At 44.8% G+C, this 15,893-nt stretch overlaps 1 protein-coding gene across 2 annotated transcripts in view; it reads right to left on the reverse strand.

Moving 5' to 3' along the window:
* Window positions 1–15,893, reverse strand: part of ADGRD2 (adhesion G protein-coupled receptor D2) — a 381,222-nt gene that overhangs the window by 197,256 nt on the left and 168,073 nt on the right. For both annotated transcript variants that reach the window (XM_086919969.1, XM_086919967.1), the window contains exon 18: window positions 5,710–5,825. In XM_086919969.1, coding sequence (XP_086776095.1) covers window positions 5,710–5,825 — 116 coding nt within the window. The remainder of the gene's footprint in view (window positions 1–5,709; window positions 5,826–15,893) is intronic.

Genomic DNA, 15,893 nt, shown 5'->3' on the forward strand with positions numbered 1-15,893 from the left:
CAGGATAGCTTGACTCCAGTGGCATGGAGAGCACTGGGCCCACGTCTGGGCATATCCGTCCAACTCAGGGTGACAAATGCAAACAAAACAATTGATGGACAGAATGCAGAACAATGTCATACATTCACCCCAGTACAGAGATCTCGGCCTAAATCCATAGTTTTTTTTCTCACCATGCTATTCTAGTTCGGACCCAGCCATATGCAAATCAGTCTTTACCTTGCACCCAATGAGAACAGTCCAGTCCGAACGGCCAGGCCAGGTCCTCCTGGACCGGAAACAAGCATCCTAGGACCGGTTTCTACCTTTCAGCCCTCATCAGCCATGATAGCTTGTTTCCAGTCCAGGGAGCACCTGGCCTGGCAGTTCAGGCTGGACTGTTCCCATTGGGCGCAGGGTCAAGACTGATTTGCATATGGCTGGGCCCAAACTGGAATGGCATGGGGAGCAACAAAATGATGGATTTAGGCCCAGATGTCTATCCTGGGGTGAATGTATTAAATTGTTCTGCATTCTGTCCATCAATTGTTCTTTTTGCATATGTCACCCTGAGTGGGACGGGTATGCCCAGTTGTAGGTCCCGTGCTCTCTATGCCACTGGAGTCAAGCTATCCTGGCTGATGAGGGCTGAAAGCCCGAAACCGGTCCTAGATGCTTGCTTCCAGTCCAGGGAGGACCTGGCCTGGCTGTTCGGGCTGGACTGTTCCCATTGGGAGCAGGGTCAAGACTGATTTGCATATGGCTGGATCCAAACTGGCAAAGGCATGGTGAGCAAAACATTGGACCTGCTTGCCTTGAACCCAGGATCCCCAGAAGTCACTCTAATGTTCAGTTGGTCAACCTCCTGTTTGAGCTGCAGGGACACCAGGGGCGTAACAAAGGCCCTCGCAACCCTGCGTTGTGGGGGGCCCCGTGCTCCAGGGGCCCCATCGGGACTCAGTCTCAGTGAAACATAGATTAGAAAGCCTTTAAGTTGTAGTTCATAAATTAAATGGTGCGCATGGCCTCTGCCTCCTCATTAATTAAATGGTGCGAGCAAGCCCCCGGGCCGCGTTAGGGGGGGAGCGTGCTCCAGGCCGGGGTCCCCCTAAGTTAGCCAGAAAGCCTTTTATAAATAAATGGGGCGCATGGCGCATGCCCGCCCGCCCCGGCCTCTTCTTAACTAATGACATTTGAAATAGTGTGCAATTGCGCATGTCCACCAGGCCCCGGACAGGCCTCTGAGGCTCTTAGTCTTTATAAATAAAATTATGGTGCGCGGGCGCGGCGCGTAGTCTCCACGTCTTCAGGGTGGGGAAGGTGCATACCATTGTCATGCGCATTAAGTGCACGTGAAGTGATTTGAGGCATCCCACCCGAACCAGGACCCGACAGTGCTGCGCCCCGACACCCCCCCCGCCGACCATAATTTACTACTAGCCCCTGCATTGCCCTTGCCTGCTTCTGCTGCCCCTCACGCCTGCCACTGAAGGAGCTGCAGGCCTCTCAGGTGAGTCTGTGCGAGCCAGGCGTGGTGAGGCGCGGAGTCTCAGTGGGTGGGTGAGTTGAGATAATTTGGATCAGGGATGGAGGGCATCATCATGGTGGGGCCCGGCCGGGAAATCAAGAATAAAAGAAAAACGTTAGGTAGGTAATATGTAGGCCGGCCCTGGGTGTAACTAACCCCCGCAACTGCCGTGTTTATTAATTAAACAACTGGTGCTTCATTAATTACATGGCATCCTCCGTCTTTAGGGCATAGGGTGGGGCTGGTGACCTGACCAATGCCGTAGTCATGCGCATTACACAGCTTAATTTAAAGTGCGCGTGATTTGAGGAATCCAGGACCAGACTACTGAGAAGATGACCATCACCGTGCGGCGCAGGCCCCCGGCCATAATTTAATTATTAATACTAGCCCCTACTCCCTGGCTAGCCAGCCTTGAGCCTTGCCCTGTCTTCGGCTGCGGGCTGCCCGCTTGCGCCTGCCTGCATGCCTCTGCTCTGAAGCTGCAGGCCAGGCCTCTCAGGTGAGTCTGTCTGATTGAGGCAATTTCCTTGTGCGGTCTGATCAACATTATTGTCCGCCTGGAGTTAAACGTGCATTACATTACATGTGTTGATTCTGGCTTGGATGCACATTTCTTACGAAAGGGGATAAGAATGAGTTGGAAGTTGAATTTCTCCATTGGATGAATTTTTCATAAATTAGCATTTGTACTTTTCATTTGCGTTTTGACTTGTGTTTTACATTTTGCCTACATGGTGCAGCTGTGGTTTCTTTGTAGGGGCGTTTGCCCCCCGTTTGTCTTGCCATATTAAACTGTTGCTTAATAGATTAATTTTTTTCTGAGCCGCACAGTGCGGCATTGGCCCGGAAAAAGTTACGAGAGTGACTGGGGCGAGTGGTTGGGAACCTCAGAGCCTGCTTGGTGATTGACAGGCCTCGGCAGATCAGGAGTGGTTTGAGGTGAGCACTTGTTGGTCCAGGGGTCGAGGAGTGGATATTCTTATCATAGTTTGATATTTCTTCACCCAGAGTTGAGCACAACGGAAATAACCAGTTTAAGTTCATCCGTTACTTCATTTTCTTAAGACGGCGTGCAGAAAATTTCAATTAGCTGGACAGAGAAGTTAAAGCCGCATAAGAGCGCTCTTTGGGTCTGAACTCGCGTCCTACCTCAGCAAGGACCATGCACAGCTCATGACTTATTTCCTACATGCACGGTTGTCCCTTCAGGTTTGATCTGCACGAACTGTAAGTTCACTTTGTTGAGCGCATCCAGAGAGTGGACTCAGTGGATGTACACTTTGATATTTAGGTATCTGTGTTCCCGAAGGGACGTCTGCTCGGTGCCAAAACACACCGCTCTTGGTGCAGCGATGCAAGTGACCTCCGGATCATGCTCTCATTAGCACGCGCACAAGCAAATGTATGAGACCTGTGCAATTCCCAAGTGAAATGTATGAATCACTGTGGCCAAAACGTTTCTGGTGTTAGGAGTACGGTCTAGGCCAGCAAATCTCTTTTTTTCTCTATGCAACTCATTCCAGCGTTAGACTCCATTGCAAATTCAATAGATGGAGTTTATATACCACAGGTCAGTTTTGTATGTGCATGGATGAATGAGTAGGTGAATGCAAGACCACATTGAAAAATGGACGAATAAGTCAGTGCGTGGATCGATGAATAGTTGAGTGACTGAGTGCAAGGATGAATGAGTTACTGGGTTCATGTATGGATGGCAAAAATGTGGGAGCAAATGAATGCATAGCTACAGTACTACACAGAGAACAAGCACTACGTGGACATGAGCAGTCCAAACTCCCCAGCCTCACAGAACAGAAATCAACTAAACAGGCAGTAGGAGTGCAAGCTTCCCCCTCCTACAGAGCACCACAGCTTGAGGGGGGGATCCAGCATTTCCTCTATAGTCACCTGTCTACATGGATGTTGTAGTGTGCAGTCCCTAAAATGGCCACCACCCCACAAAGCATGCTTTGGCCTCATATGTAATCAAACTATATAAATGTAGCCAAACCCCCATCCAAGGAAATCTGCTCAAGGTGGGGTAAGCAATGTCCTAGAAGACTCAGTAGCGTAATGATAGAACCCGCAGCACCCCTCAGTCACTGTGCACGGGTGGTGGGCCCCTGGACTGAGAGCTCTTGTCTGGATCCGGATTGTGGGGGCCCCCTCCATGTATTTGCAGGGGCGCCCCCTCAACTTTCGTTACGCCACTGAGGGACACGCCGAGCTTCCAGAGGCCTCCATGCAACTGCCTAGCTGACCAGAATCACCTGGAACTACCTGAGCCTTGCTGCTGGCATGTGCTGGAGTGAGTGCTAATCCCCAAGAGAGGATCCCCGGTTCTGGACCCTTGGCTGGCATCGCAGTGTACTCTTCCCATGTTAAAACTGAACTCCAGTTGAAAATCTAGAAGATTAGGGCTCTTTGCAAGCAGATACCTCTCATCGGTAACGATCGCTTCATCTCCTGCCAATGTGAAGTTCTGATGGCGACCAGCTCTTCATGCTAAATAGGGACCATATGAGACTCCTGCCAATGTGATGCCTCAACAACAACCAGCTCCTCAAATCAACAATCTCCTTGCAGCCCCCACCAATGTGAAACTTTAGCTGGGGCTCATAGCATAGATTTTAATTCAGAAAAGGAAAACTCTTAACTGGAACAAATCTCATCCTAGTACCCAACCCTTATTCCATCGCAGTTGGCCTAAATGTCTGACTTTGACCCGGTTCAGAAAGGCTGGATAACCACCATTGGCACTTTGTGCTTCCTGGTGTGATTTTTACATGAAACATAAAAAATGTATAACTATAACTCTATTTAATTTTTATAATTTTTGTATTATTTTATTTATTAAAATGGACTCTATGTTCCTAAATTGATTTGGGATTTTAATTGTATTATATTTTCACTTTATTACTGTTTGAGTGCTGCATAAATACTTTACACATTGCCTGTAAGTTAAACCTGACTGCTTTTATGCCAAGCTACCGGAGGGTTAAGGATAGGTTTATTTAGTGACTTTTGTGGTTCATCCTGAAAAGGAATGTGCTTATTATTTAAGTGGGGAACTCACCCCCCTTAACTAATAACCCAATTTCCTAAAATGCACTGTCCTCACTGCTTCAGAACTGCATTGTCCCACAGAAAGTAGTTCATAAGGTAGTTTGTTTCCTGACTAACACAAACAAATTCAAGCATATCGCTGCAGCACACACCTTACGTATTTGGCAGCCTCTCGAAGGCTACAAATTGCTGAAAGTAACATATCTAACGATAAAAGCTCTAGATCTAATCACTCCCAAATACATGACACAGAAACTGAAAATGAAAGAAGGATAGAGGTGACAAGCTCCTGCTTGATATCTCCTTTAGAGCACACTGAGCCAATCAGTTTTTTATCCAGAAATGCCCTATTGGGCTATAATACCTTTTTTCCTCATCAGAAAAACATCCACGTTCAGTATGTTCAAGGCAATAAAAAAGAATAACTGCTCATATAGAAACATCTTAATAAAGAAACAGTTAAATGAAAACTCCACCTGTTCCATTTTCACACTCTGAACCTATTTAGGGGATCTTAGTCCAATGCAAGGGTTTCTACTCATCTTTAATGATAGAGTGGATCAGCGAGACTTCACTTCAAGGGTCGTCGCTCATCTTGAGTTGATTAGTAAATCAGAGGGCTTTTCAGGAGGAATTATTTACTTTCTCATTTTAGAGACTCATTTATTGTACTATTGGGTCTTTTGACCTCTTTACTATCAGAACTCAGACACAAGGACCAATTTCATAGACGTTTTTTGATTAATGATTTAATGACAAATGTAACAAGGCCAGATTTTTGTACAATCCTTTAAACACTGCCATGATACTCAATGTTATACCACAACCAATTACACATTTGTACCTTTTGTTTACCTCTATTTGAAGCATCCTATTATACCATTTGGTAAACCTTTCCTAAGTGTGTGGTACAAGTCAACCAGGATTCATGTGCAGTGTTTAAGGTCGCGCTTTATAAAATACTTATTAAAAAAATAATTTTTTGCGCAAAAGTGTTGCTTTTCTTAGATAATATAATAACAAATAGGCACAATGTGCATGTGTGTAGTGCAGATGATGGAACAATATGTTCTACAAGATACTGCTTTTTGATGCATATCTGTGAAGGTATTGGCTTATTATACTTCGCTTACCACACTTGAATTCCAATCTGTTTCTCTAGACTGTAACTCGGTGTTAACATCTTTGAACGCCTTCGTGCACTGGAAACTGTCACCATAACAACACGAAACAGAACAAACGTGTTCACCTAAAATTGAGAAAACATAGGTGAAATAACCCAATAATGTCTAGATGAAAAATAGTGCCCATGCCTCAGTCAAAAATAGGAAATGTTTCAATAGCATTGAATTCAATATTTAAAAAGCACACACTCACAAACCTGGCTAAATTAGGCCTAAACAGAATATATTCAAATATCTACATTCACAAATTATTTTTTTTTAAACACAGTCCATCTATATTCCTACAGTGTGCCTGACTAAGCATTTGCTTAGAGAGAGGAAGGAGTGAAAGGTGAGAAAGGGGAAAAGATGAGAAAGGGGAATAACCACCAATCCCTTCCGATAAGGCGATACTACATTTACATACAACATTTTAATTACTTCCAATCATAATTTGCACATACACTAGCCAATGGGCAACAAAGAAAGAATTAACTGAACACCAGGGAAATAACTGTACATTCTGATCTGAACCCAGTCTGAGACCGTCAATGAATGAACGATGTACTGTATTTATACATGAACTTTTTAATTGAAAATTTTCTTAAAATACTTTTTTAACTGTTTTTAAACATTGTATGTATGTATTTTTCATGCTCTTTAATGGTATCTTTTTAAGTACCGAATAAAGATAATTTGAATTTGAATTTGAATGTTTATTTGATCATTGCAAAGACAGGATGATACAGAAAGTATCTGGCTATTGACTCTTTCCATTCATAAAGTTAAATATACAGGAATAGTCAAATAGATTGATTGTGGGCTAATGTTTCTAGCTGTACTAGAGAAGAAAAGCGAGAAACACTGTTCTAATTTATCATCTTACTTTTGTTTCCATCTCTTAACATTGTTTCCCTAAACATCTTTTTGCTAAAGTTTATTTTTAAAGTCTAATCTTTACTTTCCCATAATATATTTTCATGTAACTTTATTGAATGTGTTTTATCTGTGTGCTTTACTTTGTAAAAGTACAGTTTCTTTTACATATGGAAATATTGACAATAACTTGCCAATGGAGGGCATTTACATTTCTCTTCAGTAATCTAATAGGGGGACCCGCTAATTCCTTGTGAATCCCTGTCCATCCGCCTGTCCATCCTTTATGACAAACATGTATCCTTTCAAAAGCATAAACATTATTAGCAACCTATATAAATTACATTAATCTTGAAGAAATTGATTCTGGATTTTAAGTTCTTAGTTTTGATTTACTAAAAAAAATATACAAAAATGTTGTAACCGATGTAAAAATGAATTACATATTTTCTAAACAGTCTTTACTGAAAATTAAGGAACTTGGCAATGGAGTGCATCCTCCTAAATCCCACTCTTTCCAGCCCACAGCCTTACAGGGAGGCCCCCTTTTCACTTAAAAATCCCCATGCCCACACCTGTCCATCTATCATGTCAAATAAAAAGCCTTTCGAAAGCATATAATTTATAAGTAACTTATTTATATTACATGAACCTGGAAGAAATAATTTTCTGGATTTTATGGGGTTTCATTTTTATTTAATGATGTTTTTATCTACAAAAATACTGTTACAGATTTTTTTAAATGATTAAATATTTACTAAATAGTCTTTACTTACATTTAAGGAACTAACATGAAACTGCATCGGGCTTTTATAAATATTTTTATTAAAAATGAAGTATTTTATGCTATAGAATGCCATTTTTTACAAAATTAGGCTATTGTAAAATATGTTTTGGAAAATATATTTAGCTAACAATGCGAATAAAAATGATTTTTATCTTGAGGTACCTCAAGTCGGACAGGTCATGATTAACACAACTGCAACAAAAAAATAATACATTAATCCTGGCTGCAGTAGGAGTAAAAGTATGACTTTTTTGACATTGTGGAAAACATTTAGCAATACTAAAAGAAAAGTTGCAAAGATCCATGCATACTGAAATAGAAAAATGCATTTTCGCTTCAATTTTCTTTTCCTTTCTTTCCTAAGTGGAAATCCTCTTTCCTACAACTGAACCATTTATGAAAGTACCCATTTGATGACCATGGAAATGCATTCACTTCCTGTCTTGAAAAGAGTAAGGGTCTGAGCTTGAGTTTGGTGGTCGTACCAACAGACTGCCACAGAAGCGGTCAAAAGAAGACTGCCTCTGCGGTGGTCTCCTGCCTGCCAAATTATGATGTCACTGTTGGGCCAGCTGCAGTGCTTCTGACAGCTGGGAATATTTTTCCATATGTGTTGATGCAGGTGTGTATATTTTGAATGCACAAGTGTTACAATTACACATATGCATGACAAGTGAAAATATTCCTGCTACAAGTCCTTTCCCATTGCTGGAGTCCAGACTATATGTGCCAAAGCCAGACAACGGGTAAATAGTCCAAAACGGACGTACCTGGATTTCGGCACACACAGAGTCATATTCTTTGGGGTCAAGATGCTGCTGTAAAAGGGTGCCCTGGAGGAAGGAATTCACGTGGGAGACTGAAGGGACGAAAAGGAAATGGGTGAGTATTCACCCCAATTCCTTTGATTTCGCCTACTCGAAGCAGGCGTTCTTCCTGCCACGGTCAGACCAACAGAAACTAACTTGTGATTGCAAAGGCAGTGAACGTGTCTGTACTGCCTTCTGACTGCTGCTTTCACCTTACCACCATTGCAGCTGTCTGTGAAATGCTGGTGGTGTTGGTGGGACTCCAGCGGTCTTTCCATCAACAGGCTGACAACATCGTTACTCAACGAGCGGACTGCTAACAGTGTGGCGGGGAATCCAATGTTTCTTTTAAGGCAGTTCCCTTAGCGCTGAACTCATAATCAAGCCCCAAGTCTGTAAGTGTTCTGTTGGACCTGGCCCTCACTGCAGGGTCACCCCCAAAATATTTGCCTTCTCTTCACTTTTTCTTTACTTTTTTGTTGGTTTCAGGATTCTGCACAATGTATCACTTCTAACCAGTGCTAAAGTGCTTGTGCTCACTCTTGTATACATGGCAAAATGGGTTTACACCTAATTGAGATATACAATTTACTTGAAAGTCCCTAGTAAATTGGTATCTTCTATCCATACTAATATTATAAAGAGAGAGCCCAAAACTTTGAGGCGGGTAATCTCAGGAACCACAGCACCAATCACAACACCCAATACAGCGTTGGAAAGGGCAGTTGCAGCAGAAGGACATAGGCTATGCAGACGCCCACCATATACATTTAAAAGGTAAAAGAACCGTGCCAGCAAAGTAGTCCCTTGTGGGCGTGTCTGCGTTGTGTTGTGGGCGTGTGCTGGGGGAGTGACAAACGCTGGAGGCGTGTGGTACGTCCCGCCCTTCATGCCATGTCTCATATTGTGTGCTGTGGGCGTGTGCTGGGGGCGTGGGCATGTGCGGGGGCGGGATTACAGAAAAAAAAAAGCAAGCGTTGTGCCCAATATTTCATTGTTTTTTCTTCCCAGGTTCTGTACATTCCAGCTCCGGGTGTCCACCCTGCTCCCTTTAAAAACTCCTGCACCCCATAATCATAACCCACCCTTACTCCTTAAAATACCTTAACACCCTTAAACACTAACCCATCTTAACCCTATACATATACCCTGTACCCCAAAACCCAAACCTATCCCTAAACCCTAAAAATACCCCTGTACCCCAAAAGCCAAACCTAGCCCTGAACCCTATAAATACCCCTGTACCTCAAAACCCAAACCTACCCCTGAACCCTAAAAATACCCCTGTGCCCCAAAACCAAAACCTAGCCCTGACCCATAAAAATACCCCTGTACCCCAAAACCTAAACCTACCCCTGAACCCTAAAATACCCCTGTACCCCAAAACCCAAACCTAGCCCTGAACCCTTAAAATACCCCTGTAACCCAAAACCCAAACCTACCCCTGAACCCTAAAAATACCCCTGTACCCCAAAACCCAAACCTAGCCCTGAACCATAAAATACCCCTGTACCCCAAAACCCAAACCTTCCCCTGAACCCTAAAATACCCCTGTACCCCAAAACCCAAACCTAGCCCTGAACCCTATAAATACCCCTGTACCTCAAAACCCAAACCTACCCCTGAACCCTAAAAATACCCCTGTACCCTAAAACCCAAACCTAGCCCTGAACCCTAAAAATACCACTGTACCCCAAAACCCAAACCTACCCCTGAACCCTAAAAATACCACTGTACCCCAAAACCCAAACCTAGCCCTGAACCCTAAAAATACCCCTGTACCCCAAAACCCAAACCTAGCCCTGAACCCTTAAAATACCCCTGTACCCCAAAACCCAAACCTACCCCTGAACCCTAAAAATACCCCTATACCCCAAAACCCAAACCTAGCCCTGAACCCTAAAAATACCCCTATACCCCAAAACCCATACCTATCCCTAAACCCTAAAACTACCCCTGTACCTCATAACCCAAAACTATATCTGAACCCTTAAAATATCCAAACGCCCCAAAACATTTTCCTCAGTACCCCAAAACATATACCCCTATACCCATACTTACCTTATCCAAACATTAAAAATAAAACATGCATTTACCATTCATGCATTTACAACAAATTTCGTTGTAAATGTATGCGTGGTAAAAGCATATAAAATGTAATGGCATTGCGGAGTCATGGTACTTTCGTAATGAAAGTATGCGGAGTGATGGTATGCAGAAAGAAAGTTGAGGAATAATGGGTTTTTACCCTCCCCCGGTAAGTACATTGGTGGCACGGCGGCCCACATCTCCAGCAACATACTCATATTTTTTCACCACCGATTTGAAAAATGCACAGGTCTCCCTCATTGATGGCCAGCACCGACATTCACTTTTAGACACACCTCCCACCACAAGTTCTAGAATTGCGAACTTTAGAGCTGGGGAGCTACGTTTGAATCTCGGCATCAGCTCAACATCCTGTGATTCCAGGCAAATCTTTTTGCGACAGGAAGTATGGATGTTCCCCACACCAATAGCCTTTGTCATGGAGCTAGCCCACATTGCCCTGACTGAGAATTGTTTTAGATACGAAGCCCAACTGTACCATCAGGTCCACGGGACCTCGATGGGTTCGACATTTGCACCAAGCCTGGCATGTATCTATATGGCCTCGTTTGAAAAGAACCACATCTACCCTCCTGAACATAACCCCTTTCGAGAGAATCTTACTCTCTGGCGTCGATATATCAATGATATTTTGATTTTCTGGAAGGGTGACCGACTCAGTTGTGAGGCCTTTTGTACTTGGATTAACCAGCAGGACCCATTCTTAAAATTCACGGGCACAATTTCAGAGACATCGATACCCTTCTTAGATCTAACCATCCGATTAGATCCTACAACGATCAGCACTACCCTCTTTAAAAAGGAGACGGACAGGAACAGTTTACTCCTTTATAACAGCCACCACACGAGAGCCTTGAGGGATAACTTGCCCTTCGGGCAATTCCTCCGCCTGCGGAGAAACTGCAGCTCTGTCCAAGACTATAAACAAGAAGCCAGTATCCTACAACACAAGCTCCAGGATAGGGGATACCCTACACGACTTCTGAAGACATCATTCAAAAGAGCACTGAATAACAACAGGGAGTCATTGCTTGAAGTCCACCCCAAAGAGCAAGATGACACAATCACATGTGTTACATCCTACACCAAGCATTCAACGTTTATAAAAAAGACTGTGAACTCACACTGGGGGATCCTCAATACAGCGGGCATGGACTTACCGCGCCCACGCTTCGCATTCAAGAGAACAGCGAACCTCAAAGACACTCTGATTCACACCCGCCCCAAGAAATCAAGTACCCACCCAGTCAAGACCCTATGGGACCTTCCACCTGTCACTGGACACTACCGGTGTGGTTCATGTGTAGTGTGCCCCCAAACCATCCAATGTAAAACCATTGAATTACCGAGGGACTTCACTTGGACCATGAACAAACACACCAACTGCAACAGCCCAAGGTGTATCTATGTTCTCATTTGCCCATGCAAGATGCTCTATATTGGGATGACGATATGCCCAGTTAAACAGCGCATCATGGAGCACAATAGTAACATTCGGTGCCTAAGGACACACACAAGACTCTACGACCATTGCAGAGAACACAACCATTCCACAGAGAACATGCGATGGACTGTTCTAGAGTGTCAACCCACAATAAGCCAACAAGCGCTCTTTAGATTGGAGCAAAGATGGGTACATCGTCTGCACACTGACGAACTCGGCCTGAATGATGCGGTGCCTTGGACAATGTTAGCCAGATAAGCCGCACTCGGACCTGATTGTCCTTGTCCTAGTACACAGTACTGCCATCGAATAAACAACTCCCCCTGTTCCAAGATGGCGCCCACACCCACCATCACAGCCAGGCTGGGTAATCCTCGCTTTCCATACCCGCATCACGTTGCCTAGCAACGCGTCTCGCACACGCCTACCATGGCGCCCGCGTTACTCGCCTTCTTATGCAGCGGGTACGCTCCACGGTTGACCGGCTGTCCTTCGAACATACCGACGTGGGTGGGGTAGGTGACTAGATGCCTGATGCCAGTAACTAACAAGGTAAGGTGCTCTGATCCCACGCGAGGTTCTCCACATGCGTTCTTCACGATCGCTGTGTTTGTACCTCAAGCGGCACCACGCCAAACGGTAAGCCTCGTCACTAAATAATCCCCTGACATGCGGTGATCTTACTTGTTCCAGGTGAATCACTTATAGTTCTGGCCCCACGAGGTCAGTCGGTGGGATCTCCAACCGGGGACTGCGGGTAAGATCTCCGCTGTTTACTATATCCCCGGTGTATTAGATTACTTTTGTTAAGGACTCTTATCACATTGGTGCTAGCCACGACTTATCCACCTGAAACAGTTAGAGTGTTACAATGGTTTCTTTTTCCTTTTTCATTTTCCTATTGTTGTATGTGTGTGAATGCGCACACTCACCAACGCCTGCATGACTCATAGATGACATTCAGCATGGTATGAGATGCAAATAATGCAAAGACCATCATGCATGCTAATTGCAGAGCACTGATGTCACTAGCAGGACGCGGTCTTACCTCGTTCTTACTTCAGCCTCACACCCTCTCTCACACGAGTGTCGTCCCTTGATGGGATCTGTGTACTCCCTCCTCACGGAGTGCATCACCAGCATGTCATTTTTACGTGCAATAATGTTCTTAAGACAACAGACATATTATTGACTGTACCCTTCTTATGTCTCCTTTCCTAGTCCCAGGGAGGGCCTCTAATGAAGGGTTGATCTGACGACACAATCCAGGTCGTATACTCGATTCCTCCAATCACTGAGGCATCGGTAGCAATTATATGAGCACTTTTGGTCCTGATGAATTGCCTTCGAGGCAAGAAACATGTCGACCGCACTTTAACTGAGGGTTGAATAAGGCTTGATTACCTTACCCGTCACGCCTTAATACCCCTCTATTTTTCTTTTAATAAAGCAGTGAGCCATGCTATTAAAGCTGTGCATAATGGACTCTACTGACTTTTTTTTTAAAACTTCACTCACGCTCACTATTGCACTTTTAGGCCCCTCACACTCACGCACCCTTTGGCAAAGGAATAAAAGAACTCCGCCAAAGTGCAGCACTCTGTGCTGCCCGACGGGCATTGCACCGCCAGCTTGTCGTAGGAGCAGGAAACCAATGATGACACTGGACGATCATCGGGTGGGATGACAAAAGTCGTCCAACCGTTGACTTGTGTGAGGTATCCTTAAATTCCGATAAGGGTTCACCACATTCACTTTTTTCTGTCACACTCCACAAGAGATAGGTTATATGTAGTCACCTCGTTGGCTCAATTTGGGGAACTCTGTACAACTGTTGTTGATCCCTATCTCTTAGGACATGTACATTGGACCCCGTTAAAAATTGTCCGCAATTGTTCCCCCCTGTTGATATGATTCCTAGCGTGCATCCTGCACGGGAACCCCTCCTTTTAGGTTACCAGTGGTGAAGAATTTTCACCTTGTTGGTCCACTCCGAGGCAGTATTTACTGCGGAAAAAGTACCATCCATTACGCTCTGCTCTGGCTGGCATAGTCCCTGGCACCACATCCTCATTATTTGCCAACATGGAGGATGTCCCGGGTCTAAGCTTCGGTGAGGACACCATAGCCGAGGCATTAAGAACAACGCCATCAATACTTAATAACCCTCCGGCCTCCACATCTGGTGCATCTTCCGATGAATGGACAACTCTGACGGAGATGAAGAAAGAACTTACAAGAATTACGATCCACGGGATCATGATGACGGAATACTTGAGAAGTAACATAGCACCACAGGGCTTAATTGTCAACATAATCCCCAGAATCTTTCTGGACGATAAACGTTTCAAAGTGGACTGGTGCCAGGTCTCCTGGAAATGCACCAAGGATCTACTATTTTTGATCACACAGACAGCGAAGCGCCTCTCTGACGTGTTACTAGAAAAAATCTCAGCCCTAGAGGCCACCATGAAGAATGCAATATCGAAGAATAACAAGACAGCTTTTACCACCAAGTTATCCGAGATCAACCAAGAAATGGCTGACCACCATGAATTCTTATTGAAACAAAAGACAACAAAACTTGAGAAAGACATTGCCAAATTTGGGAAAGAAAAAGTATACCCCTACCTGAAAGATGATTTCAAAGGGAAAAGGAATACTTATTCGTCTGATGAGAACTCAGGCAGTGATAACAGACGTGGATCGACAAGTAGCGACTCCAGCGGAGGCTATCCCTCCAGGAACCCACGACCTCCATGTACATGGCAACAAGGCTACCATCAAGGCCCAGCATTCCACGGCCCACCTCATATGCCACCACCATGGCAATACCCTTTCTATCCACAAGGCCCCCCGCAATTCTACCCCCTTAATCCGCCACCTTTTCAAGGCAGAGGTTGGGGCAGAGGAAGAGGGCGAAAGCGAGGAGGGCAGAAAGGAGTCCAATGGCAGGACCAACCGCCAGTACCGACAGCGATGGAGACCAGGAGCTCAGCATCCAGAGGGAGACGAGTCTGATCGTGAATCTATCAAACAGAATGCTTTCACCTACGGAGAAGAGTGTTTTGGAAAAGGGCCTTGGGTTTGTCCCTACCCCAACCCCTGATAACTTCCAAGAAATGATTGAGCTCAAACAATTCTTTAGGAAAGTACGCCTTCGGGCGTTCTTCGAGAATCAACCTGAACTTCCCAGTCAAGACACGGGTTTGAAAAAACCATCCACCTTCACCCCCACTGACGGGATGGTGCCACCGGAAGTTTTAACCTTCGAGCGAGCGGTTCTAATGAGCCTGCGAAATAAACCAACCATCAAACCTTTCCATAATTTGACAGCTGTGGAAAGACAAGCATCCATCTCTCTGGGCAGAGATGACTCCATTGTCATCAAGCAGGCAGATAAGGGGGGAGCCACGGTTATACAAAATTACGAGGACTACGACCGTGAATGTAGACGTCAACTGTCTAACACCACACATTACAGACCACTCATGGAGGACCCCACTAAACGGCTAACCACAACCATCATGGGTCTTATCATTGAAGCTGAGACAAATGAGTGGATTAGCCATAAGGAAGCAGAATTCCTGGTGACATTGGATCCTGTCACACCTTACTTTTATACCCTCCCCAAAATACATAAGGGTACCACTCCAGTCCCGAGGAGACCCATTGTCTCAGGCATCGGATCCGTTTTGGAGCCTTTGTCCCAATTCTGTGACGCCTTCTTTCAACCTTTGGTGAAACAAATTCCATCCTATCTACAAGACACCAGAGACGTCCTTCGTCTGATTGATGACATCGACGGAAGAGAGGACATCGACCTTCTCCTAACCTTAGACGTCGAGGCTTTGTACACCAATATTCCACAACAAGCCACATTAGAAGCTGTGGACTCACTGATGCGACAGGAAGTATGGATGTCCCCCACACCAATAGCCTTTGTCATGGAGCTAGCCCACATTGCCCTGACTGAGAATTTTTTTAGATACGAAGCCCAACTGTACCATCAGGTCCGCGGAACCTCGATGGGTTCGACATTTGCACCAAGCCTGGCATGTATCTATATGGCCTCGTTTGAAAAGAACCACATCTACCCTCCTGAACATAACCCCTTTCGAGAGAATCT

Source organism: Lissotriton vulgaris, chromosome 5 (genome assembly GCF_964263255.1).
Source record: "Lissotriton vulgaris chromosome 5, aLisVul1.2, whole genome shotgun sequence".
Taxonomy (NCBI): domain Eukaryota; kingdom Metazoa; phylum Chordata; class Amphibia; order Caudata; family Salamandridae; genus Lissotriton; species Lissotriton vulgaris.